Source organism: Anarhichas minor, unplaced genomic scaffold, assembly GCF_050575085.1.
Source record: "Anarhichas minor isolate MPS153535 unplaced genomic scaffold, ASM5057508v1 ptg000136l, whole genome shotgun sequence".
Taxonomy (NCBI): domain Eukaryota; kingdom Metazoa; phylum Chordata; class Actinopteri; order Perciformes; family Anarhichadidae; genus Anarhichas; species Anarhichas minor.
Window position 1 is genome coordinate 6,829,570 of NW_027466582.1, and position 25,745 is coordinate 6,855,314.

Below are 25,745 nucleotides of genomic sequence, written 5' to 3' on the forward strand. Positions count from 1 at the left end.
AAACCCAGTTACTGATTTATAGATTCCAGACTTTAAAATCATATTCTTTTACATTTTACAGCACGGTTTCAAGGTTTTTATATTGGACGATTCTTCGTTTGTGTTATTTATATTTCTGAGATGACCCATGAGTGTTCTTGCAGAGATCATAGTGTCATCAACATGAAGCAAAAATAATTAAAAAGTAATATTTTCCATCAAGTTTATGATAATTATAAATTGCACATGTTCTCTTCATTTTAAGATCACCTGTCTACCTTTGGAAAGACACTTTTGTTAGGTCACATGAGATGTTAACTGCCGATGCATTCATTTCCCGGACATGTGATTCCATAACTTGCTGCTTATAAAAAGGACGGGAAGAAGTGAGCGGACGTGTGTTTTGTTCAGTGAGAGAAAAGAACTGCCCCCGAAGAAAGTCCATTGAAACAACTGCAACACAGGTAAAAGCTAAGACTTATATTTGGAGATTTTGTTGTTTTTTTCTGTTAGGGGTCATTCACAATTCAATTTATATATTCAATGATACTTGGTGTATATAACATTTTTATTTTTGAGTTGACTGTCAATAAGAAACGAGTTTAATGTTGTGTATGCCTGGCTTAATACAGGTTAGTATACCAACAAATATGCTTCATATTCAGCTGAGATTGTTCTCTGATAGTTTTATAAATGAAAAGTTGTTTGTCTGATTTTACCACAAACTATATGTTGTGATTTAAGTCCACAAAATCACAACAGATTTTCTAGCCAGTGAAAATATAACAAGGCCATCATTTTGAATTGGTTTTAACTTCAAAAGCATAAAGTTACACGCCAACAAATAAATACATTACCTGCAATCTTTTGTTCTCTAGTTGCTTTGTGTATGTGCAACTCTGTCCAACTTCAAATTATATTACTTGAATTACAACAGAAATGTCAAATAATATCCATATTTTGAGAAGAAAAAAGAGACTCCAGTGTGTCCTAATTTTTTACTGTCATAGCCTCGTGATGCTCATGCTGCGACGTCTCATAAAACGCTGTCACGTCTCATAAAACGGAAACCTCTCCCTTGTGAGCAGTGGTGGACATACTGCAGTCCAGGTGATTATGTTGAAGTCTGTCTGTCCTCTGTCTTGCAGGATGCGTCCACTGGCTCTCTTTTGTGTACTTGTGACGGTCTCCGTCACACAGGCTCGGCCTCAGCTTCCTCATGCCTCCTCAGAGTTGGTCGAGCTTATCAACAAGGCCGACACCACCTGGACGGTGAGTAAATTCAGGGCATTTCTGGTCACTATCTCTGCAGAGAGAGAGATATGGCCACCTGAGGAAATTGTAGTCATGAATACTTTGATTTTTGTAATCTCTCATTTTAACTCCACTACTCTCGCTCCAGGCCGGGCAGAACTTTCACAACATCGACATCAGCTATGTGAAGGGACTGTGTGGGACTATACTGAATGGACCCAAGCTGCCAGAGGTGTAAGTTTAACCATGTATGAAAGTGTGTGGGCATGGATATATGTGTGTGTGTGTGTGCACTTTCTCACATCAGGTGATAGTCAGCAGGTTCATCTAATCTGCAGTGCTCAGTGACCGTCCTCTCTTGTTCAAGGGTTCACAGTACCGAGGACATAAAGCTTCCAGACAGCTTCGACGCGCGCCAACAGTGGCCCAACTGTTCCACCATCCAACAGATCAGAGACCAGGGATCATGTGGGTCCTGCTGGGTGAGATAGACCGACAAAAAGACACAACGGCGGTAGATCAGTTGCTCCGTTGAGGGAAACCAGTAGATATCTTAAACCTGTGTTCCCTTTGATTGATTTCCCACAGGCCTTTGGGGCAGCGGAGGCGATATCCGACAGGTTATGTATCCACAGCAGTGGTAAGATCTCTTTGGAGATCTCTGCTGAAGATCTACTGTCCTGCTGTGATGAATGCGGCATGGGGTGAGTATTTGAGTAACAAAGTGAGTAGCTACTATACTCTGAAACTGTATACTGTTTGCACAGAAACCTCTCCTCAACACACGGCAGCATGCCCGCAGGCAGGTCTTTTTAAGAGGACGTTAAACAACAGTGGAGTTTTTATTTGTCTTGTGGACGCAGCTGTTTTGGTGGTTATCCCTCGGCTGCTTGGGAGTTCTGGGCAAAGAAAGGGCTGGTGACAGGAGGCCTGTACGGCTCCAACGTTGGTAAGTGTGAACTGAGATGGGTTTATACAGCTTTTCAGGAAGTAATTAAAAGGAAGTACAGTCTGAGCTGAAACAATGGCGTGTTTGACAGGCTGCCGACCCTACAGCATTGCTTCCTGTGAGCATCACGTGAATGGGACTCGTCCTCCTTGTCAGGGCGAAACGGAGACTCCTAAGTGTGAAGAGCAGTGCATTGATGGATACTCGCCATCCTATCAGAAGGACAAACACTTGGGTACAGACCTCCTAAATGATCCAGTTACTTCCCCGTCCTACTGTGGCTTCTCTGTCACACATCCGTTTGTTTGCTGTGTCTCCCTATTCAGGCAAAAGCTCCTACAGCGTCCCATCCAAACAGGAGCAGATCATGACCGAGCTGTACAAGAACGGGCCTGTGGAGGCAGCTTTCTCTGTATATGCAGATTTTCTGCTGTACAAGACTGGTGAGGCCGGATTGACTTTGTCTCCCGACTAGCTACTATACTCTGAAACTGTATACTGTTTGCACAGAAACCTCTCCTCAACACATGGCAGCATGCCTGCAGGCAGGAAAACTAAATAATTTACTACAATTGAAGCAGTTTCAATTGAAACTTGAAACCTTCTTTGACCTGCTTTATTTGTTTTATATGTTGTCAAAGACACATTATCATTATGTCGGCCATGTTAGCTTGTTTGTCTTCCAAATTTGAATCCTACTATACTAGTTCCCAACTGTTTGGTCTTGTGAGCCCTTAAAATGAAGCGATACGTGACACCTTATCACATATTAAGGCCTTATTGTGGACATGAGGGGTGAGCAGTTCAACCAAAGAGTGATTTTTCCTTCTCAGACTGTTGCATTTGAAGGATTATTGAGATAAAAGTATTCTATACACAGCAAGAAAAAAAGAAGTAAGAAAAGGTAAACTTAAATTTGTGTAACCGTCCTGCAAAATATATATGTAGGGATTTTTTGGCAGGTTGACATACATTTTAATATTCCTTATAGATGTTAAGATGAGGAAACACCACTGCTGTCCTTTAAAGCCTGTGTTATTGCACTCGATGCTACTCTACTGTAGGTGTGTACCAGCATGTGACAGGTGATATGCTGGGCGGTCATGCCATCAAGATCCTCGGTTGGGGGGAGGAGAATAAGACGCCCTACTGGCTGGCTGCAAACTCCTGGAACAGTGACTGGGGAGATAAAGGTGCGACAAAACCAGGGTTTGGGATGTCATGTTTCGTGGTCACTTATTCTTCATGTTACATAATACATTTGGCAATGAGCGATATGGTTAAGAAGTTTAAGTCATTTTTTTGTGTCTTCTCATTTCAGGTTTCTTCAAGATCAAGCGTGGAAATGATGAGTGTGGTATCGAGTCAGAGGTGGTTACAGGAATCCCACTCAACTAATGAGTCCTGGCTGCAGAAGATCCTCAAATCAAGTCAATCAAGAAAGATTTAGAGGAAGACCTTATTTTGTAAGACACTAAATGAAAATATTGAGAGATGTCATGCAATCAACAAGGAATAAATTGTGAAACAAGAACTTTAGTGCTTGCTTTGTTATTGTTGTATTTCACTAACAAGGATCACGGCAATAACAGTATGAGTTTAGAGGTTTATTGCGTAATGAGATGATTGTAAGACTGGAAGAGGAAGGGGTCGAGGGATGAAGGGATGAAGGGTAGGGGTCGAGGGATGAAGGGTAGGGGTCGAGGGATAAAGGGATGAAGGGTAGGGGTCGAGGGATGAAGGGTAGGGTAGGGGTAGAGGGTAGGGTAGGGATGAAGGGTAGAGTAGGGATGAAGGGATTAAGGGATGAAGGGTAGGGTAGGGATGAAGGGATGAGGTGGGGGACCGTTGGTGTCCGGCTGCTGGTGGGAACGGAGACTGATGGGTGGGGGCCGTCTCTTAGGAATCTTTGGTGGTGCAGAGTCCCCTGTCGTTCCTGTAATTCTGCAAGAGAGAGAGAAAAGGAAAACACAAAAACGGGGTTGGGAGGGAGGGATGAGAGAACGGAGTCGAAGAGGAAGTGAACGGGTTAGTTTGAGCTTAAATACTTGTGCCGGGGAAATGAGCAGTGTTCTGGGCGTGGTCCCGTTCCTGAACTAAGTTTATAAAACTACATATAAATCACTATGTTTATCTCCAGTTTTTTCTCCAAATTAGATCAATTTTACAGCTTCACAAAGGAATTCAAAAGTCTGTAATAAAACGAAGTTAGCCTATCTTAAAATATAAAATGGTGCATACAATGGTGCCGTTTTGAGTGAGGCTGTATGTAAAGTTTATATTTGCATACAGGGAGAAGATGTTGTCTGTTATGACCTGTGTGGTGTCGTAATGGGAGACGTGGAGTTAACAGGATAAGGATAAGAATGTTTTTTTAAAGTCTTACAAAGCTGGGATATGCAGGAAAGAGTTCTCACTCTGCTTCCATTTCTAGGAAACACAATGGTGACACGATCTTTAAAGCGCAAATGTTCAAGCACAATTTTGCGCTTCATGCAACAAGAACACACCCAACTGATACTTTTTTTTCTTTTTCTGAAACTCCTGCAAGCCATGTAATGATAAATTACACCTAATTAATCTGTGGCCTTGTGAAAAAAAAGGGAAAGCAAGAAATGCACTTTACATATGAAACCCCCAACCTTGTTAAAAGTGGTACAGAATGTGGTACACAATTGTTGCCAACCGGCCGGCGTTAAATAACAAAGAAGAAGAACTGCGCATGCGTGTCAGCCAACGTCCATATTTGTAGTCCGTCTGTGAATACCCCTAACTAACCCTCATACACGGTGAAGGCGGACCGTTAAAACCGGACCGTTATAACGTGAGCTAAAGACGCCCTCTGACATTGGAGCGTCTCATTTTTAAACATACGATCTCGGTTGCGGGTCTGACAGAAACCAGGAAGCAGCAGCAGCAGCTCCCGGAGGAAACACTGGTGAATAAAAAGCCTTCAGGTGGATAGCGGCTTTTTGTTTTTGCCATCACTTGACAGAGAGGCGATGGGACGTCTCGGAGCAAAGGAGCGGCTGTAAAACAACATCTTTAACGTTGTAGCTGGTGGTGATGAAGGGAGGTTGTCAGGCATTACTGTAACTACTGTCCCCGTTGTGTCGGTTAAAAGGAGCCATTTAACCTCCCTGAGTACCGTCAGCTAGCCGGTTAGCTCTCTTCTGCAGCTAACTAAATAAGACAAAAGCAATGTTGTTATCTCATTGGGAGCTATGGAGAACATGTTGGGAGTGTGTTTCCAGGCCTTACACGGTGTTCATCTGCTCCCTCACGGCCGCACTGTACTATCTGTGGGGCCGCAAGAGTCAGGTCAGTCACTGTGGTAAAGGTTAGACAATGACCGCACTACACACCACCTCTACTCCATCTCCTTTTCTTCTTCTCTTCTCATTTATTTTATCAATTTGTTTTTCTTTGTTTGAGGTTTTTACTGTTATTTGTTTTGTCCTTGTCTAATATATCTGTCTATCTTTATTTAAAAAAAAAGAAATCCTATTATAAGTTGTTGATGCTCGATAACATAGTTGAACATAGTTGTAATCATATATGAAATATATCTTTTTCAGCCTTGAGCACAACTACATACAACAGCCACATTAATAAACACTTAAACGTGTTACAGGGAGATTAAAACACAGTGCTACCGGTTATTTTCATTATTGATTGATCTGTTGATTACCTTAGTCTACAACATATGATAAACACTTTAAAAAAATGTTAATTGCAATTTCCAAAAGCCAAAAACCCAATATTATATTACATTTACAATGATTTAAAACTGTGAAAAACAGCAAATCCAGGACCTGCAAATGTTTGTTATTCTAACTTGATATTTTACTTTAACTTTAATCCAACTTCCAGCCTTTTGTTATATGTCAACTACTCAATGAGTGTTGGTTTAGTACCATATAATACTCATGTTGTATGCTACGGTCCAGATGGGCAAGTTAACCACTACATGTAGTATGAAAGTGTGCATGTTAGTTGTGTTTCCATACGTCATAGAGAATACATCATATTGGGTTGTGTTTGTCAGATCCTGTAGACACTGTACTGTTTACCACGCCCTGTAAACACACACATACACACCCTGCTTTTAAAGCTGCATACCTCTCATAATATACTATCTGGTGTTGCATGCATGCTTGTCTGTCACAACTACTAATGTCAAGAAACCTGTGTTTTTTTAATTTGGTCTCTTATACTCTCAGACACCAGCCCTGGTCTCGAGCCAGGCGTTCAGTGCATTCCTTCACAAGCACTGTCCTGTGGTGGCTGAGCGCTTCATTCCCACTCCGTGGTGCTGGGGAGGCCGGCTGCAAACACTGGTCTGTGCCGTCCTCAAGTCCAGACCCCCCGTCAATTATCGCAAGTAGGATGAACCTCCGGCACGAGTTCCCAGTCATCCTGTTATCTTTTCTACAGTATCTATATATATATATATTTTTTTTTATGGTGTTTAAGTACGCGTGTGCTAGTAATCCTCCCTTCATCCTTCAGTGAGCTGATAAGTACGGTTGATGGGGGTCAGATTTCTCTGGACTGGATGGACAATAAGGACAGTGCGACCTACCCAGAGTCCTCTACACGTCCCACAGTACTGATCCTCCCAGGCCTGACAGGAAACAGCAAGCAGTCCTATGTGCTGCATGCCCTCAACCAGGCCACCCGCCGTGGCTACAGGTCCGTGGTGCTCCTCACTTGTGCCCCCCCCCCCCCTTTAATGATATAATTCTTGAATTTAATGTCCTGTAGCTGTGATCATAGATCATGTTTTTTTTTCCAGATGTGTGGTTTTCAACAACAGAGGGCTTGGAGGGGAAGAGTTGCTGGTGAGTGCAATTATTACGTAATAATCTATGACCATGCCACAGTTAATTCCGCTGCTATTTACAAAACGTTTTTTAAGAACTGGAAAAGAGCACTCAGAGTGCAGATCTACGCCCGAGGGTGTCTGCAATGACCACTACAAACCTCAATTACCCACCGTCTAGACCGCAAACGTAGCAAACGCATATTTCACTCTCACAAAGCAGTTGCTGATCACTAGCTGGTTAAGAGTAGTGAGGTGTCAGTCAGTCAGTGACGGTAGAAAACAGTTAATAAAATATGTTTTTAATAAGTGTAAATCACTGCAACCATGAATATTAGGCTGAAGGGTCCAGCAGTATGCGGGATTAGCAGTAGACAGACACACACACACACACACACACACACACACACACCTAATACATAATCTCCTGGCGGAAATAATAAAACCGGATATTTATTATTATTTTTTATTACGGATTATTTTTCTTACTGTCAAAAAATCCCATGAAAAGACCAAAGTGAAATGAGAACAATACATTTAACAATTATTGTTCAGTGTATCCAAAGCCTCATATAGCTTCTACTGTGAGTCTGTGCCATAGATCTCCCAAAATCTATTATTTACACGTCAGTGAGCTCTACTGTGGATGGACATTGCCCTGTCATTTTTTTTTCGTCAAACACGACTAGAGCACCATCTGTGTATTAATCCGCGGCTGAAAATAGTCCCAAACAAACCCACTATTTACTCCTGTTTGAGTAACGTTTGTGTGAGAAACTACAGTGCCCAGAAAATGCCTTTTTTGTGTCCCAGTTTTAAAGATCTACATCTTAATTAGATGCATTTTTTTATCTTTTTCAATGCTACAGACAGGCATCGTAGTTGAAAAGTATTGAGAGACCAACTGAGGCAATGTTGGTTTTGGTCTTTTCACTGGATTTGTTGCAGGAGTTAAAACTCAAAATCTGGCACTTGAACACAGCGTATAACGCTCCTCCTCTGTCCCTCTGCTCACTTCAGACGCCTGTCACCTACTGTGCAGCTAATACCTCGGATCTTGAGCATGTGGTGCACCACATTAAAGGACTTTACCCATCTGCCCCTGTGCTTGGTGCTGGTGTATCCTTGGGAGGGTGAGTCGGTGCACAGTGTGATGGTTTCCAAGGGCTTGCATTTCTCTGATGAAAGTTTATTTTACGGTGAAATTGATCCCATCTTTGTTTCCTCTCTGCCTTTTGTCAAATTGCTGTCGTCTTTTCCTGTAACCTTCTCTCCTGTCACCCTGTACAGCATGTTATTATTAAACTATCTGGCCCGTAAGCGTTCAGACTCCGGGATGGTGGCGGGTTTCACCATCTCGATCCCCTGGAATGCACTGAAGTCTGCCGCCTCAATGGAAGAGCCGCTCAACTGGCTGCTGTTCAATAGATACCTCACCGCCGGCCTGTGTAGTTCTGTCACCAGGTCGGATAAGTTGCATTTTCATGAATTCCTGTGGTTAGTTTAAACATTTGTTGTTGACTCTGTTTACAAAAAAAACCATGTTTCTCACAGGCACAGGAAGGTTCTGGAGAAAGTGGTGGACTTCGACCATGTCTTGAAGGTATGGTCCGTTCTTTACTTTTACTTTTACATCATCGTTTCCTATTTCCTTTTCCAGTGTGTTTGATGGCCTTTCCTTTTCATCCCCTCTCCTCTAGGCGCAGACTATCCGCGAGTTTGACGAACGCTTCACCTCTTTGCTGTTTGGTTATAAATCTTGCACGGACTATTACTTCGATGCCAGCCCGGACAACAAACTCCATAATACAGCGGTTCCCATCTTGTGTCTCAACGCTGCTGATGACCCCTTCTCTCCCCAGCACGGTGAGTAAGCAACAGGAGAAGATGGATGATGTTTCACTTTTATTTTTTCTGATCAGTTTGATGAATTGACTGCCGGATGTTATTGTTAAAATGGCTGAAAACGGGATGCGGTGGTGTGTGTGTGTGGGTTTGAATTGATGTGTTTCCACCTAAAAACCCATGAAGCTGCTCTTTAATCCCTTCTCCTGTGCTGTGGTGAATATGTCATTCTCCATGCTACAAAAGAAGTGTCCTATTTAATGTTTTAGCGAGTCTAGCTCACTAAATCTTTTCCAATGTGTTTCCTGCTCGACGCGCAGCCTTACCGTTGACCACGATCCAGAGCCTGCCTAATGTCGCTCTGCTGTTGACGGCCTGCGGTGGACACATCGCCTTCCTGCAGGGTTTGTTTCCCCGGGGTGAAAGCTACATGGAGCGCCTGTTTGGCCAGTTTGTCCAAGCCGCCTTCGAGCACCCCAAGGACATCAGGAAAGCCTGTGGCGTTAAGGACGAGCAAAGGAGCTGATCACCTCTTCACCCCCATCACTCTTGTTTGTACTCTGAACTATAGGATTGCTGCGAGCTGAGGAGAATATGAAGTCACCGGAATCATCGTCACTAAAACGCATTGCTCAGCTTTGCATGTCGTCGTCATACCACAGAAACGTTGGGTCTCCTCGATGTGTGCACAGAGAATGATCGACTGTATTGTACAATCATACGACCTCACTGCAGCGATGCTATCTACCTCCTCATCTTCTCAGGTTGATTAAAAACAAAAAAAAGTGCATAACTAAGTCAATGCCTACTATTGCATCAATGCACACTAAAAAAAACAAAATTTATATATTGGTTTAAAAGAAGTCAATAGACTGTAAATCGATTTTAATCATGTTTCTCTCTTGCAGCACTACGCGTGTTGAAACCAAAATGCACAATTATCGATAGAAAACGAGTGCTTTAAGTTTAAATACTATTTGAAAATGTAATTTTAAATAGAAATGAACTGAATGTGAAAATAACACAGCTCGACAGATATGCTGTTTGTTTTGCCTCGTTAGACTTGTGTTCCTTCCAGTGTGTAACATTCCTCAAAGGATTATCTCCCCCCCCCCACATCTTCACCCTGTTTCTCCATACATACCGTACTTTGAGGTAATCCTGCTAACGGTTCAGTTATTAAAACTGTTAGTCTCAACCTGAAAACACCCACACAGCAGGACAACACATATCTGCCATGAAGGAAACTCTCACGGCATTGTAAGATAGCTTCATCATCTGAGTTCTTTTGATTTTAAATCAAAAAAAACTGAAGTGTAAACGTGTAAAAGTACTGTGTGCTTGTATATGCTCTTTGCGGTGTGCTTGGTTGCCATGTAAATTATGCAGTACATCAGAGGTGAAAAAGCTGACGCTGTAAAAAGTACTTGAGGTATTATGTACCCGCTGTGAATAATTGAATAGCGTTTTTTGAATTTGCGCGTGTTGTTCTCTGCCTTTTTGTTTCCCCCCCACTGATGCACATTGTTTGGGGAATGGGCAATAGATTTTAAATAAATGTATCTAGTTCGTAGTTCGAGGTGGCCATTTGTTTTGAGTTTAGTCACTGAATTTATCCCGCTTGGTGTGTGAACTGAATGTCTTTTCAAATTAGTCGAAACCATGTAGAGGGTTTTTAATATGCGTGTGTGTAACACCAATAGTGCATTGATGAATTAAATGCATCATTTTATAATGACAATACCAAGGGAACGTATGATTTATGTCACTATTACTAGAAGCTGCAGTTACAGAAATGTGAAGCTTATAGCAGCAAATGTTGGTAATTGTTGGCATATTGAGTTCATTTGCTCATCAGCTCTTTGCAGATGTTAACCACTTTCACTTTAATTGATGTGTATTTTTAATGGACAAATGCTGTTTTTATTTGTTTCCACTTTCCCTTCTGTATGAGCTGTAACCACAATCACAGAGTGTTTGCAATAACAGTTAAGATTGTTAGCCTTCGTCTGAAAGAACTTTGGGCATTATGAACAATCTATTTGGGTTTTTGTGAAATACACTTGAATTAAATAATGATAAAAATGAAAATTGAATTCTCAGTTTGTGATTCAACATCTGGAAGTGATTGTAAACGGAAGACGTCCGTAAATCTCGGGTCTCATAAGTCGCAGCGACGCCTAATCCAGCCTGGGTTTGTTTTGATCAACACAAATCACCATATTGGTCCTAATGGAAAAAGGTCACGCAACGTAGACAGCCAGTCACTGAGTTCCCTGCTGTTCCACAGCCAGAATCCGAGAACCTTTTATCTCTGATCGGCGGGGTCGATGTAGTTTATTAACCAAACAGAGTATCAATAATTAACTGTGAACAATAAAGGCCCACGCCCTCTGTCACAATGCTAACCCTTCAGCCTCATTTAGGTTAATTTAATGACGCTGCGGCCTGGAAAGCATCCAGGCGTTTACTCTGTGGAAAAACCTAATAGGCACTTTCTAACTCTGGCAGATATAATCAGAGTTGTCCTGGTTGCCCTCAGCTTTCATGATTACCCTCAACTCCAGCTGTCGCGTATGTGAACGTGACTCTCGGGGGAAAGGCACTCACTGTGATCACATTATAAAGAGATTGTCTTTGAAAAACTGGATCTTTTTCCTCGGTTTACAAAAATATGAAAGTGGAAGAATTCAATTTCCCTTTCTGTCATCTTGACTTTCTCATTATTTACTTATTCCTCCACGCGGGTGTTTGTCTTCTTTGTCAGCAGGAAATAATACATCACTGCTAAATGTCGCAGAAATCCCAAATCAGCAGTTATGTTTTCAAGTAAAAAACTTGAGAGACAACAATAAGATGCATTGAAATCAGGCAAACAAAATCTGGTTCAAATGTGCATTTTGGCAGCTGTGCATGATTTTTTCACACCCCAAATTTAGCTTTTTCCAGTCCATCCTCCTCCTCCTCCTCCTCTTCTTCTTGCCTGTGTACCTGTCTCACACCAGGCCTGTCTACCTGGTGTGGTGGGAGGAGCCTCAGGTTATCGTTAATGATTCAACACCAGACCTGCTGAGATTGACAGATAGACAACTAGGAAAAGATTGAGGGTGAGACAGACAGAGAGACAGAGAGAGAGAGAGAGAAAGAGCCGAAGAGAAGAAAAAATACTCGAAGCTGAAGAGCAGACATGGCAATGCAAGCTGAGAAAGTGTGCGGCGCTAGAAGATGAAGTAATGCTAAAGAGAGGTTGCAGACTGCATGTTTTTTATCTGCTCAGGTGTGTCTGGAGGTCAAGCAGGTCTCTGATATTGAACACACAGCGAATACTTCTCCACAGCTGGGAGTGGATCTTGTGAGCAGTTCAGGGTGATTATCTGACTCCTATGATCCATGCGGCCTTTATAGGCTGGACAGACATTCATCTACTCTCCTGATCCACACACAGCCTGCAGGTGAGTGTGTCTACATATCACTTGAGACTTTCAGAGTTGGATCTCATGGTGCCAAAACAGGATGGCTCCATGTGTTTAAAGTGCAAACGTTGTACCTTTGCAGGCTTGTAAACAGCAAAATAAACCGGTTTTTTTCATGGCTTCCCTCCGAGAGGCAATGCAGTTGTTGCCTATTAAGTAAAAGCATGATGATCTGCACGTGCTAGAAAACCCTAATATCCAGTAAAAGAGTTCATCTTAAACATATGATCTCTCCTGTTTTCTATCACAGAGCCTCTCATGAGTATTCAGCTGTAATTACACTTGGCCATGAATTACTAATCAGACAGTATGGAGTGTACATTGCCAGTATCAGTAAAATGGTGATGGTCGGGCATCATGTTGCTCCTGTGCAGCTGACAAGCAGACAGAAATACCCCCATTTTTTAAAGTTGTCTCTGCTAATTCCCCATTGCCCGTTCTCTCCTGGAATCAGTTGCTGGATGAATCACGGCTTCATACAATCAGTGTTAAACACATGTGTCAAACCTGAGAGACTTTCAGAGAAATATCTCAGTGTTTTCTAGCCACTGCATCACCTAAATAAAAGGTGAGTGTTTCCAGTCGTGCCGGGCTGAAATAGTGAGTGCGTGGTTCTCATTATTTACATGTTGACCAGCAGGCTCTGAAGGTTATCATCACAATCAGTTGTCTTTATTTATAGCTGCAGTTCAAGCTTTCAAATAATGTTTGTCCACAGGACTGTCTCTCTCTCTGTCTCTGTGTGTGTGTCAGGTTAATAAAACTCCCCGAGGCTAAATCTGACTTTCTAGTATGTAGTTTCCGTTTTTTGTTGTTGTTGTTGTTGCTGCCATTGTGTTCCCTGTAACATTTTAAAACCATCAAACATTGCCTTTCCTGCAACACAGCGCCATTGACTCCTGGCGCTGCAGCGGCATTGTGTTATGTACTGGACTGGATTATCACAGTGTTGTTGATAGTGAATCATTGGTGTGATGGCAAATATTACATCCAATCTAGGTGACAGCTGCAAAGAACCCAGTGCTCTTATTCAACTCACCTCAAAGAAACATCAAAGAAACATCTTTAAAAGTATAACAGGAGGCATTTTTTATTTTGTTGATGGGCTATTGCTCAGCGACTTTATGATTTCCTTCAACGTCTAATCTCAGTGCTGTCCAATGTTCAGGGTGAGGCAGCGGGTAACTCGGGAGGGGTCACATGACGAGCACGCTGAGGCAAACAGCTCGTCCACCTACTGAATCCAGTGTGTGTGTGTGTGTGTGTGTGTATGTGTTTAGGATATTGGCCCTGCAACCTTGTGTTTGTATTGATTGTAAAGGTTCATTCATTTGTTTGCGTGCGCACGTATTTGTTACCAGGTTTGCTCTACTCTCAAACTTAAACACTACATTTTAAAGCAGAGGCTGTTAATGCCACATTATTGCCGAAGCAAACAAACAGGGAGAGCGAAGAAATGGCATACAGTCTGAAATAAGTGAGCTAATAATGAAGGTTGTTGTACTATTTAAACAGGTTCTGTCAACAGATCTTTAGCACAAGCTGGCAGGGTGTGACAGCGTTTAGAAAGCACCCTGTTGACTGTCCTTCATTAGTCTGCATTATTCAGCGGGGCTCTTGCTGTGTGCAGGCAGGGCAGTAGAGTTCAGTGCCTTGGGAAAAAGGCATCAGTAATCAGTATAGTTACATACAGTTGAAATATGATATAAGGGGTTTGGTGTGTGTGTGAGTCCGCAGCATCTTTGGTCGGCTTCGTGTCTGTGTCCGGATACCTGCCTACCATTGAGCGTGCTGCAGTTAATCTTCACACCATTGATTCCTTGTCATCTTTATTTCTTTGTATTATTTTAGTCATGGAGAAGCAGCTAGAGGAGCTGAAGCAGCAGCTAGAAAAACAATGTATGATCAACCAGGAGCTGCAGAGGCAAAACAAGGACCTGGGTGAGTACAATTCTAACTACATTAAATAGTATCTTTACATTAGACTACACCCAACATCACATCTCGACTGTTACAGTAACACTGTCTGCAACAACTAAAAAACATCTTGCAGACCACACACACATATCGGCATATATAACTTGCACAACAGCAGCATGTTCCTTGTGATGTTTTGTACATTAAAAGTATTGTTTTTCTGCTTTTATTGTCATAGAACAACGACTGCAGGAGAAGGAAAAACATTTGCAGGAGCTGAACGGTCAATATGATGATCTGGGTAAGAGGCCATAATAGGCAGCAGGGACATGAAGAAGGTGAACATTCAGCTGCAGACATTTACAGTTAATGCGTTCCACTGTTTGTCCGTCTCAGAATTTCCCTCTCAGAGCGGTAATGAGATTGAACCGCAGGTCAGAAAGAGCCGTGCGGCTGTCATCGCCTCTGAACCGCTCCCCGAGACTCTGGAGATTACACGCAAGAGGGTCAAGAAACTGGCCAGGTTGGTAATTAGTACTACCGATGGCAGAATATCCCATTTATGTAAGACTGCACAGGTTTTTTTTTTCCATTTGCAGTGTTGACAAATCGAAATAGGATTTCCTCTCCCGCATGCCAAAGACCTAAAAAAATGCATGATGGGTTTTGCATGTTGTGTGGGAGCTCCTCGAGATTTCAATGACACTTAGCTGAAGATGACTTCTCTCATCAGCGAGACAAATCTGATCGTCAAAGCCATCCAGAAGAATGACTTCCTGAGCCGCCTCGACGATGAGCAAACCGCCATGATGGTGGATCTCTTAGCGGTGTCCAGCTTCAAACCGGGAGATGACGTCATTAAAGAGGGCTCAGAAGGAGACAGCATGTACATAGTAGCAGGTGGGGACACGTCCCGGTGTGTGTGGATGTGTGTTATGGTCGTCCTGCTGTGGCTGAGTGTGATGGAGGATTTATAATGAGTTTGATTTGAAAACCCCTTAATAAAAAAAAACAACAACATTGATACGATATATAACATGTGGTAAATGTAGTCAAAACACATTCCTGTTTCTTTTCCTTCCATCTTTTAGCTGGTGAGCTCCTCGTCACTCAGGCAGGCCGAAACCTCCGCAGCCTGACCACTGGCGATGTGTTCGGGGAACTGGCCATCTTGTACAACTGCAAACGGACAGCAACAGTCAAAGGTCAGTCCCTGTGATGGCGCCTCTTGGAAGGACATGCAGATTAGTTTATTTTCATACTGTCCGTAGAAATAGCGTATGTGTTTTTTTTTGTGTGGTAGCATGGGGTTAGTTGTGTTTTTGTCCATAACAGCCTTTTTTAAATATAGGAAAGCCATACTTAACAGTCTGAACTGCTCATCGCTTTCACTTGTTGCAGCAAAGACAGCAGTGCGTCTGTGGAGCATGGAGCGACAGACCTACAGGACGATCATTACCAACAAGTCCAAGAAGAAGCGAGAGGACCTCATGGGCTTCCTGAAGACGTGAGTTTAAGAACGCTGCAGCGAGTAGACATCGAATATCCGGTTTGATTTGGTGCTTTCCTGTCATGTCACACTGCCATCACGTGACTGCTTTACTTAATGGACCATGTAACAACTATTTATATCTCTGTTGCTTCATTTTCTGTATGCCGTCACAGGTCTCGTACCCTGAAGGACCTGAATGATGTCCAGCTGTCCAAAATAATTGACTCTATGGAGGAGGTGTGTACTTAGATGTCCCACTGTGAACTTTGTGTGTTACAAGTGATTGTTACTCATGTGAAAACAAAGCAGAAATCCAGCTTTGAATCTGTTTTTGAAGATAAAGTTAAATACAACGATATTTTTTGTTCCTCTTTTAATTCCTTTTAGTTCCTTTTTTTAGTTTTTTTGTTGCTGACATATTTTAAAGAGGGCATTTTCAAGACACTTGGTGTAATATTTGTGGCTTTCTTGTCCTGTAAATCACATACTTTATTTTCACCTAAAAAAACTTATCTGATAACGTTTTGTATATATGAAAATGACATGTGTTGTTCTTATGCTACTTGTCTTGTCTTCCTTAGGTGAAGTACCAGGACAAAGATGTTATAGTTCGAGAAGGAGCAGAAGCAAACACCTTCTACATCATCCTCAAAGGAGAGGTACGGTGTTGCATTGTGTGGATGCAAACTCATATTTCAATGTTTCACCGGCCCGTTGTGTGTTGCACCGGCCCGTTTAGAACTGGATACATATGCACTCATTATCTCTTCCTCCCTCTCACGTGTGTGTTTCGCCCCCTCAGGTCCTGGTGACCAAGAACGTGAACGGGCATCAGAAGCAGATTCGCAGGATGGGGAAAGGGGAGCATTTCGGGGAACAGGCCCTCATACGGTAACCATGGCAACACATGCCTCAGGGCATTTGTTGGAGAAACCTGTGCAACACCCACTGCTCTGTGCACCGTCTTCTGGCTGCTGTCATCTCTGACATTATGGTTGTGCAACCTCACATTTATCTTCGAAACGTGAAAATCTCAGTGCTGTTGATATGCAAATCAGCCAAGTTGTGGTAAAATGATAGAAAATCCAAAACATTTTGCAAACAGTTAAAATCGCCTGCATCAAACTTTTGGCTGGTTGTTGTAGAAAAACAACAACATAAAACCCAAATACATTGTATGTAATCTACGGTACAATAAGAGACTCATTGGTTTGATTATATACAGGTGATATTGGCTTTTTAATATAGAAAAATCTAATATCATGCAGCTAGTGTTTTTCGCCTCTAATCAGCATTTAATTGTTTTATTGGGAGGTTGTTTGGATGTAGATGTGTGCAGCATAAAGATCAATGAATTCATAAATATGTAACGTGGAAATGTGCTGTGAAAAGCCTGTAAATCAAGAAACCACGTGCCATTGTTTATTCATGTCGAAAATCAGTCCCGTTGCTGCAAAAACAAAAACTTAAACACGATGTCATCGATTTCTGACACACACAACGTTGTGTATGAGCAGTAATGACGTGCAGTTTCTCTGAGTTCACGTGTGCGATGTTTGTCCTCCTGCAGGGAAGTCTTGAGAACAGCCACTTGCAGTGCTGACGGCCCAGTTACCTGCTTCTCCATTGACAAGGAGTGAGTCTGGCTCGACATTAAACGTTCCTGTTCGGTCGGGCTGTCGCTCCCGGGCAGAAAGATCCTTGACAGAAATTCCTCCAGTGTATTTGTTCTCTGTCACTGTTGTTTTCACGGCATGAGCTTTTTGTTGTGTACTTTTTTGGATTGATGCAGTTTCACTAACAACAACTTTCGTTTAGGGTCTTCGAAGAGACAATTCCCATAGAACACCTAGAGCTGTTTGACGAGTACGTACAGCAGAACACTTTTCGTTTCACAACCATGAATCTTTTGAGCCTTGCTGACAATAGTGTGATGTGTAAATGCTTAATAGACTGTCCTGATTCATTTGGTTTTCATTCCCAGCTCCAAAGTGCTCCAGGAGGCACAACCTCCAGAAAAGTCGAGGTGAGTGGCTGTAGAAGAAGATAAGACTGGGTGGATGCAGGCCGAAAGATGTAACACGATCATTATAAATAACATAAGTCAGTTTCTTGAAATGAAATAGCATTTGTCAACCGTCTGTCTCGATCAGTCCCGGCTCCACTCTGAGGTTTAAGGACCTGGTCCCGGTGCTGTACCAGGAGGGTCGCTATCAAGGAGATCCTGTCACGCTTGGAGTCGGAGGGTTTGGCCGTGTTGAGCTGGTGAGTGTTGTTTGTCTTGTATAAGCACTGTTTCAATATTTGCTGGAATGTAAAATGCAGTAGTTCCCTTATGCAAAACCATATTGCGATTGTTGTCATTTCTTTGAGTCGCAAACAAATCTTTTAAACCATGTTTATCCCCACTAATAGTGTAGTGATTGTTTTTGCTCCTTTTAAAGATGACCACTGTGAATCATGGGAAGTATTATGCTATGAAGCGGGTCAGCAAGAAGCACATTGTTGCCAAGAGACAGGAGGAGCACATGTTGTTCGAGAAAAAGATCCTTAAAGCCACCCAGTGCGACTTCATCGTCAGGTATCTACGATCACAGACACACAGTCACCATCATTGAATCATTTAATCACGGCATATAGATTCAGTTTAATGTACAGATAACTTGGAGGCGTGAGTTGGTCTTTAATCCTGCTTTAATCCAGCTTCTCTCTCTCTCTCTCGCTCTCTCTCTGCAGGCTTCATGCTGCCTTTAAAGACACACGGTACATCTACATGGTCATGGAGTTCTGTGTGGGAGGAGAGATCTGGACCAAACTCAAAGAAGTGTGAGAAAACACAGACAACAACTCATTTCCTCATTTAGATGTTTGTACAAGCAGAATATTGGGGTGCGCTGTTGTGCGAGGCGGAATTATTCCTCAGTGTAAACCAACGGCATATTGTGAAAGAAAGAACGTTTTGTTTGAGCATTGCTGAACACAAAACGTTGGGAAACACACGTTATTGCTATTATTACATCTTGAGATCAACACAGAGAAGTACAGCTGATGCTGTTACCCACAGCAATCTACAGTGACAACAATGACATACACTTCTGCTCTCCAGAGCGGTTTGGCCCAGACAAATGAAAATATTAGTAACAGAAAGTGACAGAAGGTCCTAAATTAGTTTGAAACCATATCAAAGCGAGCAGAGGAGGAAGTTGTTGGAGAGTCTTCCGTGTCTGTGATTTCAGAGGGCGTTTTGACGAGCCCATCGCTGTGTTCTGCACTGCCTGTGTGGTGGAGGCTTACGCCTACCTTCACAAGAAGAACATCATGTACAGAGACCTAAAGCCTGAAAACCTGATGCTGGACATAAAGGGTTATGTCAAACTGGTGAGTACTCATCTGTGTATGTGTGTCCATCTCTGTACTCTTAAAGCTCACCAGTGTTTTCACATGTAGTATGTGTGTGTGTGTGTGTGTGTTTGTCTCTGCAGGTGGACTTTGGCTTTTGCAGGGAGTTGGTGCGTGGAGAGAAAACCTATTCATTTGTGGGTACTCCTGAGTACATGGCCCCAGAGATCATCAAAAACCAGGGACATGACTTTGCAGTGGACTTTTGGTCCCTTGGCATCCTGATTTATGAGCTACTGGTGGGAAGGTAATACTTATACACCGACCCCTATATGGAAGAAAGCATTTTTGCATGTCCTGTAAGGTTTATATCTGACCGGCCCTTATTAATAAATGACCTAAGATTACAATTTTCAAGCAAAAGAATGATTGTATGTCACGAGAGAGTCACACAAATGTTAACCAGTAGATGGCAGTAGGGAAATGTGACTGACTTCTGCACAATGCGTTATCTGCAGTTGCAGGTGCAGGTTTCCCAGCAGCAACTAGATGGTTTTATTTTTTTTATATCTCAGACCGAGATTGAAACAACATCACAATTCTCTCTTTTCAACTTGTCAGCCCTCCCTTTTCAAGTTCAGAGCCTCAGAAGATTTATGCCAAAATTTTGGACGGGGTGCTCAAGTACCCACCGTACATGAGTGAGGCAGCCAAGTCCATTATCAGCAAAATGTGCAGGTGAGACGAATATGTTGATTCAAGCTTTATATACTGATAACGCTCCAGCATGATATATTTAAAATGAACTCAATGTATCGCCTGAATAACTTTCTCATGAAATATGTATGTGAACATTTTAGAGGTTAGAGCAGATGATACAGTTACTCCCAGTGCATGAATTATGCAGCATATCTGTATTTGAATACACTCTATCATAATATGCACTTGCATTTTTTTATGGCTGTTTTGAATGCAAATCTCTTAAAAAGCGGAATGAATAAAATGATGTCTTGTGTTTCTGATTGCAGACCTCGGCCGGGTCAGAGGTTAGGAAACACCAAGAATGGAATCAAAGATGTCCGTCATCACAGGTAACGATGGCAACATGTCATATGTTTGGGTGTTTGATAGTAAATATGTGATACCTCATAAACCGTTTATCTTATCTTCTTGTCTTTACTGCTGACTGGCTTTCTCACTCTCATTATGTTTGGCGTGTAATCGTCCTTCTTATCTTCCGTTCAGGTGGTTCAGCAGCATGAACTGGCACAAGCTGCGTGTGGGTCAGCTCGACGCCCCCACAGTCCGGCTCATACGCAAGGCAAGTCTGACCTGTAGCTGAGTTCTTTTTTTCTTATACCTTTTGTTTGGTTTAAGGAAGACAGAAACAAAGAACACAGGTTCACTTTGTGGAGGACATTTTAAAGATGTACTGGCATTTTAAATCCCTTTAAGGTCAGGTTGATTATTCAGGGCCTTTGACCTATTTACATAGACAGGCAGGGAGGGACACGCTATTGTTAAATAGTCACGGTTGGACAGGATTGTGTGTATTAAATGTATATCCACAAGAGTTCAATGAACTATGACTTTTTCCTCCTTCAGGGCCCCTGCTACATCAACTTTGATCGTTTCCCTCTTGATCAGACCAAGGCGGACGAGGAGTTCTCTGGCTGGGATCGTGACTTCTGAAGTTAAAGGACCTAAATATGGAGCCAAGTCAGAATACCCTCAGTTCCATCCAGCACATACTAATTTGATTATTAAATTAACCTTTTAACTACTAGGCCTGAGTGGAACTGCAGGGCATCACCTTTTTCAAAGTGTTTATTGAAGCTTCTCTGTTGTCATAGAGACACATCATCGAAAGTGGCAACGGGCCAAAAATATATGGATGTGTCGAGAGATGAAACAATTCCGTTTCCAAATTCAGTGCCTGATGAAGAAGTGTTATTGACATCATCCGCACAACACTCTTTACTGATTAGAATAAAACATCCGTCCATGTGCTTGCTACCTGAGAAAAAAGGCTTGAGTCATATCGTACAATCAGTACAGCTCTTACCGAGCCTGACAATGAAATTTATACTGATGTTGTATTTGTATTGTACTCAAATGTGCATTGTTCTTTTGGATCTATGTTTGTTTTAGAGATAAAACATGCTTAACTGCTTTTCGCAAAGTTGGTAAATGCTTTAATATTGTTTATTTGTAAACTGGAGTTTTTCCTTTGTTTTTGGATAATCTGTCCCCTTTATGTATGCAGATTATTTTCAGGCACCTTGATTGTATCTTAAAAATATCATAGAACATACACAATTTATACTTGACTCTTTAGTAAATAAAAGTGCTCTTTTATGCTGGTTGGCTGTGTTTGTTTCATATACTTTCATATCCACCATTGTGTTACAATCAAATCCCAAATGTGTGAAACGGTGCACATTTTTTTTGTGCTGTTGTGCCCAAATCCCACACATATGGAATAGAGTAAGCCATGAAGCAATGAGGATAATCATCTGGAATAGGGTGTAAAGTTTACAGGTTTATTCTCATTGATTGCAGCTGATTGTTTGGCTCCGGAGGGGTACAGCTGTCTGTCACGGCAGCAGGAGGAAGGAGTCGTTTTTCTCCTTCCAATCAATGCCTGTGAATTTCCTACTGAGACTCTTTCTCCACAACAGAAAAAAAACTCACATCAAAGCAATCATATCTTCCAAGGGGGAAAGATATTTTTCCAGATGTTAAAACACCTTCAAGTCTAAAATTGAATGCATTGTGGCTCAGAGGATATTCAGTATAATACAGAATGATCCCTCCGCAGTAGTGAACTGTGGTTTCCTGCTCTCCTGCATGTGTAGGATCAACATGCGTTTCCTGCAGTGCATTTTACAGTAAATGAAAAAAACAAACAGGATTAAAGGATAAAGCTTGTGTTATTCTATATATTTCTTGCTGTCAACAAATCCCATGAATATCGTATCACATATGAAAATGTGTATAGAAACACCAAAATATGAACTTCCACAATTGCAAAAATAATGTATTTTCTCTCGCTTGAGGTGTTTTTTGCATTTGATGCGCTAAAAGGAATATGGAAACTTCTTTGCCGGATAAATACTGACATTGCGAACACTTAACTCACATGACTCATCAGCTGTTTCTACTTTCGGTGTCTTCTCGGATAGTCCCATAATGTGTGAATGTTTTTCTACGGACATCATGAAACATGGCCAATACTAGCTGACATAGAAGAACAAATTAGACCAATTTAAACAAATTCCTGAAGATCTCTCTCCATTTTCCTCTCGTAGTTGGGTCAGATAGCTGAGCCTCTACTTCTTTACTCTGTTTTCTGGCGGATTACGGACATGCAACCCTTAACCGCCAACTTCTGAAGAATGTTGTGGCCGGGTTTATTCGCTCCAAACAGTTGATGGACACACAGCTAATTTGCATTCCTCTTTTTGTGACATTTCAAAAGTTTTCTAAAAATTAGCTTGAAGAATAAAATGACACATGTGTTAATCCTTTTCTAAATACTTTCAGAGTTCTCTGATCAATTTGCCAAATCTGTTTTCATTGCACTTTATCACATTTTGCTTTTATTGTTACACCAACTTTCCCCCTTTAGTTTAAAAGTTTAAAAACTTCTTTGCATATTCTGAGGTGTGTTGTACTTTTTTTAATGGTGTTTTATTTTATTTTTTATGTGCAAATTAAAAATAGTAAAACGAGTGAATGGAAACCCACTTGTTGTGTCCTCACAGTTCTGAAACCAAACACCTGCCCTTAGTGACATTAATCAAAATGTATCGCAGTGTGTGTATGTTTCAGTGTGTTGTATCATATCTCACATTAATCTCACATTACCTGTTATCATTTTTTATCTTCTTTTCTATTTTTACATATAATCTGTGTAAAAGCCTGCTGGTCATTAAACCAACCAACCGTGATCGTGTTGACTAGACAGGATATCAAATGAAACCTTTTCAGAGAACAACAGTTCAATCAAGGGTTGGATGGTGTCTTCTCCTGACTGCCTTGACATCTTCAGGTTTATCTCGCTCTCTGTGTTTCTGCTGAGCCCAGTGTGAGAGGATTGACTTACCCGAGGTTTAGTTTAGACCACCAGGGGAAGCAGATCATTTGTGTCACAGTGGGGTGGTTTTCTTTTCCTATTTGTTTTGTCACTAGATGTTCTTTAAGGGTTGCGTTTTCTCTGCTGAGCGGTCTTGAGTTAATTAGACTCAGCGTTAACACCTGTGTTGATTGATTATTGGTGGCACCTGTGTTCAGTCTCTCTGCTGTTTGCTCTCTCTCTCTCTCTGCCTCTAATGTTTGAGAGGTCTGAATGGGTTTCTGTGTAATGCAGTCCTTATAAATGATTAGCTAGCCTTAAAAGTCAGCATTTCCTACTCAATACCCAGCTCTGCATCACATTGCTTGTTTGTATCCCCCAAGCGAATTGACATTTTATAACCTGAGACGGGGGGGAAGCTGGCACGTTTGTTATGTAAGCTTATGTATCCCAAGCATGCGTGTATCAGCACATGTCTTGCAATAATAAAGCCTTTGCGTATGTGTGTGAGGTGCATAAACATGCTAACGCAGCGTTCATTCTAAGCCTGTCATATAAATGTGCTTATGCGACCACTTCAATCAACAATCTGAATCTGCATTCGCTTTCTGTAGCATTCAAGCATTGAAAAATATATTTTTTTCTCTTTACACGGATGATTGTAAGTGTGCAGTGAGGAGCCACCGTGTTAGATAACAAACAACCCAAACAACAAGACTACAAATACATCTTAAAAAGCAATATTTATTATATATATATTTTTTTTGCCACTTTAGGGCAGCAGAACATGACATACTAACACCTCATGAATGCAAAATTCTTAGGAGACAATTACATCCAACAAACACGGAGCAATATAATTATGCTTCTAGTGTTATGTTTCTACCCACCTGGTGAAAAACTGTAATTAAGTCCAATTAAGTCCAATATTCACTCTACTTTTCGCTGTGTTTTTGCCCTCCACCAACTCCTGGGATAATTATCTGTCTCTTTTGCTTCGCTACCTTGAGTCTCTCACTTTTTCTGTCTGCTGTTGAATGATAGCCAAGTTCAGCGGGTTTATCAGAGCTTTGTCGCTAAATACAGCAGACAGCTGTATCGAATGAAATGAGGTTTATTAGAGTGAATCAAAACTGTAAACTTGTAAAAAAACTAAACAACTATTGCTGAAAGATGCTAAAATACCCCATAGAGCTGAGGTGAAACTGAGAGTCCGGTGACTTTTCAAATTACGTCATTTGATCATTGAGAGAAAACACCATTCCTAAAAAAAAGAGACGCAGAAAAAGGTTTCCTTCCAAACCAATAGTACTGTAGTATATCTGTTTTGCTGCCTATCATTTACAGCTCTGTCTGCAGCTGCTTGTGTATGCACAGTATAATGTACCTGCAGCATAAATATTTTGTATGCAGGGCCTTTACCCTCAACATTCTGTGCTTTCCTGCCAGTAATAATTGTATTGTGTATCAGCTTTTAAGTTAGGAAGTCTAATGAATTAATTGCAGTCATGAATGAAACCACAGTTTGGTCAATGATTTCGCTCGTGCATCTATTGAATAAATGGCTCATTAAAGCTCTCCAGACACTTGCCAATACTTGTCTGGCTCCTCAGTGTGATTGATGTTACGGCTTCGGACCTTATCTCTGATGAAAGCCCTGCTCATTCACAACAACACAAGGGATCACTAAAAGCTTGAGACCTAAGATCTGATGATGTTTTATACGTTGAATTGCGATGTTTCTGAATCAAAAATACATCACATTCACCTCCCATCTCCAACTGCAATGGAAATGTACTTAAAAATGCGATGAATTTGTTGAATCTCATTACATTTAAAGCGTTGGGTTTGTTGTGCTGTTGTAACATGCTAGCCTTTTACTTGTTGCTGTTTCCCAAGAGGCCTACAGCTATTTCAAATTTCCCAACAGGCCAAACCTTTTTGCAAACCAATCAAAGTTACAGGAATTTAGTCGTGCATGAATTTTCTGCGTAGGAAGATGGATCTAAAGCTGCTTCCTCATTTGGCCTCATTGATTGGTTTCTCTTGTGCATGAATGCTTTTGAATCCCTCTGGAAGAGCTGTACTTATAGAAACATACTTATCTTATTTTTATTCTTCTGCACGCGACAGTATGTCCAAGGTACTTACAACTAACTGAACTTTGAAGGAAGAAAGTGGAAAGAACAGGATACAAGAGCTATTTTGATTATCCAAGGCTGCACGTCATCAACGGCTCATCATAGACCTCACGTCATCAACAGCTCATCATAGACCTCATGTCATCAAAGCTCAACGACGGCTGTAAGGGCACAGGTATTGGGGCCTGCTGCTGTTGCGGCTTACTTGGGTATCTAAGTGTTTTGCTTTTACGGCTTTCGATCCGGTGGACCATCGTTTTTCTATGCCACATGGGGTTTGCTGGTCTGGAAACAATGATTTTCTTACAGTGTTATTGGTTGAAATCAACGCATTTATTGTTTGGCCTTGAATCCTTAAATGTATCTATATGGTCCACAATCAAAAAGGTTTGGTCACCCCTGAGATAAGGACTTGTGCCTCTTGAGTCGGTAAAAAGAGTAGTTTTGAACGAT

General features: G+C 41.6%; 3 protein-coding genes across 3 annotated transcripts; all 3 read left to right on the plus strand.

The window, feature by feature from the left end:
* Window positions 1-55: 55 nt before the first annotated feature.
* On the plus strand, window positions 56-3,701 carry ctsbb (cathepsin Bb). Its single transcript, XM_076084039.1, has 10 exons — window positions 56-443; window positions 1,128-1,251; window positions 1,382-1,467; window positions 1,601-1,715; window positions 1,822-1,937; window positions 2,097-2,182; window positions 2,274-2,417; window positions 2,509-2,625; window positions 3,247-3,375; window positions 3,504-3,701. Exons 2-10 carry the CDS (start codon window positions 1,129-1,131, stop codon window positions 3,578-3,580), a joined length of 993 nt encoding a protein of 330 aa, XP_075940154.1. The 5' UTR covers window positions 56-443; window position 1,128; the 3' UTR covers window positions 3,581-3,701.
* Window positions 3,702-4,966: 1,265 nt separating this feature from the next.
* On the plus strand, window positions 4,967-10,943 carry LOC142941912 (phospholipase ABHD3-like). The gene is made up of 9 exons (XM_076084037.1): window positions 4,967-5,503; window positions 6,406-6,566; window positions 6,695-6,877; window positions 6,981-7,026; window positions 8,028-8,140; window positions 8,298-8,471; window positions 8,562-8,610; window positions 8,708-8,873; window positions 9,173-10,943. The coding sequence occupies exons 1-9, from the start codon at window positions 5,384-5,386 to the stop codon at window positions 9,376-9,378; spliced, it is 1,218 nt and encodes a 405-aa protein (XP_075940152.1). The 5' UTR covers window positions 4,967-5,383; the 3' UTR covers window positions 9,379-10,943.
* Window positions 10,944-14,178: 3,235 nt separating this feature from the next.
* On the plus strand, window positions 14,179-21,437 carry prkg3 (protein kinase cGMP-dependent 3). The gene is made up of 21 exons (XM_076084038.1): window positions 14,179-14,266; window positions 14,481-14,543; window positions 14,639-14,765; window positions 14,976-15,142; window positions 15,334-15,447; window positions 15,644-15,749; window positions 15,908-15,971; window positions 16,316-16,393; window positions 16,537-16,625; window positions 17,305-17,370; window positions 17,553-17,600; window positions 17,719-17,760; window positions 17,888-17,999; window positions 18,179-18,315; window positions 18,471-18,560; window positions 18,971-19,112; window positions 19,217-19,380; window positions 19,695-19,811; window positions 20,102-20,164; window positions 20,319-20,394; window positions 20,679-21,437. Exons 1-21 carry the CDS (start codon window positions 14,179-14,181, stop codon window positions 20,763-20,765), a joined length of 2,040 nt encoding a protein of 679 aa, XP_075940153.1. The 3' UTR covers window positions 20,766-21,437.
* The last annotated feature ends 4,308 nt before the right edge of the window (window positions 21,438-25,745 follow it).

Excerpts from the sequence above, each read along its gene's own strand:
- ctsbb (XM_076084039.1), top strand. The coding sequence starts at position 1,129 with ATGCGTCCACTGGCTCTCTTTTGTGTACTTGTGACGGTCTCCGTCACA. Across the intron at positions 2,418-2,508 it reads TCAGAAGGACAAACACTTGG|GCAAAAGCTCCTACAGCGTC; the intron begins GTACAGACCTCC and ends CTCCCTATTCAG. Across the intron at positions 3,376-3,503 it reads CAGTGACTGGGGAGATAAAG|GTTTCTTCAAGATCAAGCGT; the intron begins GTGCGACAAAAC and ends TTCTCATTTCAG.
- LOC142941912 (XM_076084037.1), top strand. The coding sequence starts at position 5,384 with ATGTTGTTATCTCATTGGGAGCTATGGAGAACATGTTGGGAGTGTGTT. Across the intron at positions 7,027-8,027 it reads TTGGAGGGGAAGAGTTGCTG|ACGCCTGTCACCTACTGTGC; the intron begins GTGAGTGCAATT and ends TGCTCACTTCAG. Across the intron at positions 8,472-8,561 it reads CTGTGTAGTTCTGTCACCAG|GCACAGGAAGGTTCTGGAGA; the intron begins GTCGGATAAGTT and ends TGTTTCTCACAG.
- prkg3 (XM_076084038.1), top strand. The coding sequence starts at position 14,179 with ATGGAGAAGCAGCTAGAGGAGCTGAAGCAGCAGCTAGAAAAACAATGT. Across the intron at positions 17,601-17,718 it reads CACCTAGAGCTGTTTGACGA|CTCCAAAGTGCTCCAGGAGG; the intron begins GTACGTACAGCA and ends TTTCATTCCCAG. Across the intron at positions 18,561-18,970 it reads TGGACCAAACTCAAAGAAGT|AGGGCGTTTTGACGAGCCCA; the intron begins GTGAGAAAACAC and ends CTGTGATTTCAG.